We start from the raw sequence: 1968 nt of genomic DNA, 5'->3' as shown, positions 1-1968 counted from the left end.
CTGCCCTGCAGGCCTACTATGCCCTCTGTGCTAACATCTGCAGTCACTGTACGCACTGACCCGCTTAAGGATGATGTCTGTACTACTTTGGCCAGGCGCTGGCAGCCAGCCCTGTCCATCTCTACTCCGCAATGCTTTGACAGCGTTGACCACGCTCCTTAAAATACCAGTTAAACGTATCTCTTAGTCACTCTCTAGCTACTGCCCACTGCTACTGCATGCCAAATCTATTTTTTCACCTGAGCCAAACCCCCTAAGCAGATCTCCATAAGCAAGACTGTGAGACCACCTGCACAGTCTAAGCGCCACTTGTAACCGCCCGCTTTTAAAAACTCGCCACGACAACAATCCACCTCTGCATACACAGCAGTACCCACCACTATCAACAACCTCGCGGCCTCTCACATAGACCAAGCCTACAAGGTATGCAGAACAAAGAACCATCAACCAGCCTACAGACACTTACACTCACAACACCAGCGCATGGACAAACCGCAGGAAACCAGCAAGCCAAAGCCGGCCCCAAGCCCTCGACCCCCTCCAGGCCTTCACACATCCAGCGGTCCACCGCCGAACGCCCGCAAAGACGGCCCCATCTATGCCTCACGTAAGCGCTCCCACCCAACCACAGCTGACGCAAAGCTAACGACTCAAACTCCAGCCCAACCGTCCACTCCTCAGGGCCCATACCAGCCCCGCACACCTGAGAAGCCCTTCTCCATACAGTCCCGACTCCCACCGCTCTCTACCAATGATGAAGACGATGCTACTGGACCCCAGACACCCCGTACCGGTCGAACCAACCGCTCTATGCACGCCAGCTCCCAATCACAAAATGCGACGCACACCACAGCACACTCCTCCAAGCCTCTAACTCCTGTACAGGCACAACCAGATGATGACACGGAAATGGCCAACACCGGCAACCAACAAGAAGGGCACCCCAGAAGCGCCTCCTCCAATGAGGACCTGTACCTCAACAACAGACAGGTTGTCACACTCGATGAAGCCATCGCCGCCATGCCCATCCCAGATGTTGGCCTTCCACCCGTATGCCTAAGCGACCCCGACTACCTACACCACAGACAGCTCCGAGAACAGCTTCTCGACTGGGGAGTTCTTCCAGGCTACGTTGTCTTCACCATCCGCTTCTGCGCTACCTTATGGACTGATGAAGGACAGACAGTCTTTCTCCTCGAGCAGACACTCCACGACCTTGGGTTCACCGTCACTCGCGTCGCTGCCCCGTGTGCAGATGGTCACCATCGCTCTGATGGCCCGTTCCTATATGCTATCTACAACCTGTCCCAGCAGGACCACGACACTCTCTTGGACCGCTTCTGCTGGTCCACGGCCCCATGCACCTTCTTCTGCTGGCCATCCACACCCCAGCTGCTCCTCACATACATCGGCCAATATTCTGGGGCTTCAGCACCTATGAAGAAAGTGCTATCCATGGGGTTTTCATTGCAAAATTCTCACGTGGTAAGCTCGCACAACTGCTGGCCTACCTGTTGTCAATGCACCCCTATTACGCCGACATGAAGCGAGAACAGGCTATCAGACGCCTGCTCCTGACCATTCAAGTCACAATACTTCGGATGTCTGACTCCAAAGGACACACATCCTGGCCACTTGTCAATCTCTACATTGACCCCCTGATGCTGGACAACTGAACATGGCGTGAGTTTCGCAATGCCGTAACACGTCACGTCTTTGCCCACAGCATGTTTGGCACTGGCCGCATCCACACGAACATAAAACTGTGCCCAGAATGCCTCGGAGCCGACCATCTGCTTGGCCACTGCCTCTACCCCATGCTTGATGGCTGGCTAGGCCCACCACCCACCATAGTTAACAGAGAAGCAGAGCTGCTCATTCCTGCCCACCTGCTGCGCACCAATGACGTCGAGACCTCAAGCTCCTCACCCCAACAGCATGGAGAACATAGTGAACACGGTCGCGGCT

General features: G+C 55.2%; 1 protein-coding gene across 1 annotated transcript; it reads left to right on the top strand.

The window, feature by feature from the left end:
* Positions 1–483: 483 nt before the first annotated feature.
* Positions 484–1676, top strand: PHACADRAFT_202392 (uncharacterized protein; the record flags this gene model as incomplete). The annotated part of the gene is made up of 3 exons (XM_007402593.1): positions 484–607; positions 662–1446; positions 1491–1676. 3 exons carry the CDS (start codon positions 484–486, stop codon positions 1674–1676), a joined length of 1095 nt encoding a protein of 364 aa, XP_007402655.1.
* Positions 1677–1968: the final 292 nt, after the last annotated feature.

The sequence above is a fragment of the Phanerochaete carnosa genome, assembly GCF_000300595.1.
Source record: "Phanerochaete carnosa HHB-10118-sp unplaced genomic scaffold PHACAscaffold_265, whole genome shotgun sequence".
In the NCBI taxonomy this organism is placed as follows: Eukaryota; Fungi; Basidiomycota; class Agaricomycetes; order Polyporales; family Phanerochaetaceae; genus Phanerochaete; species Phanerochaete carnosa.
Note: the sequence above shows the minus strand (reverse complement) of the source record. Positions and strands in the feature narration are given on the sequence as shown.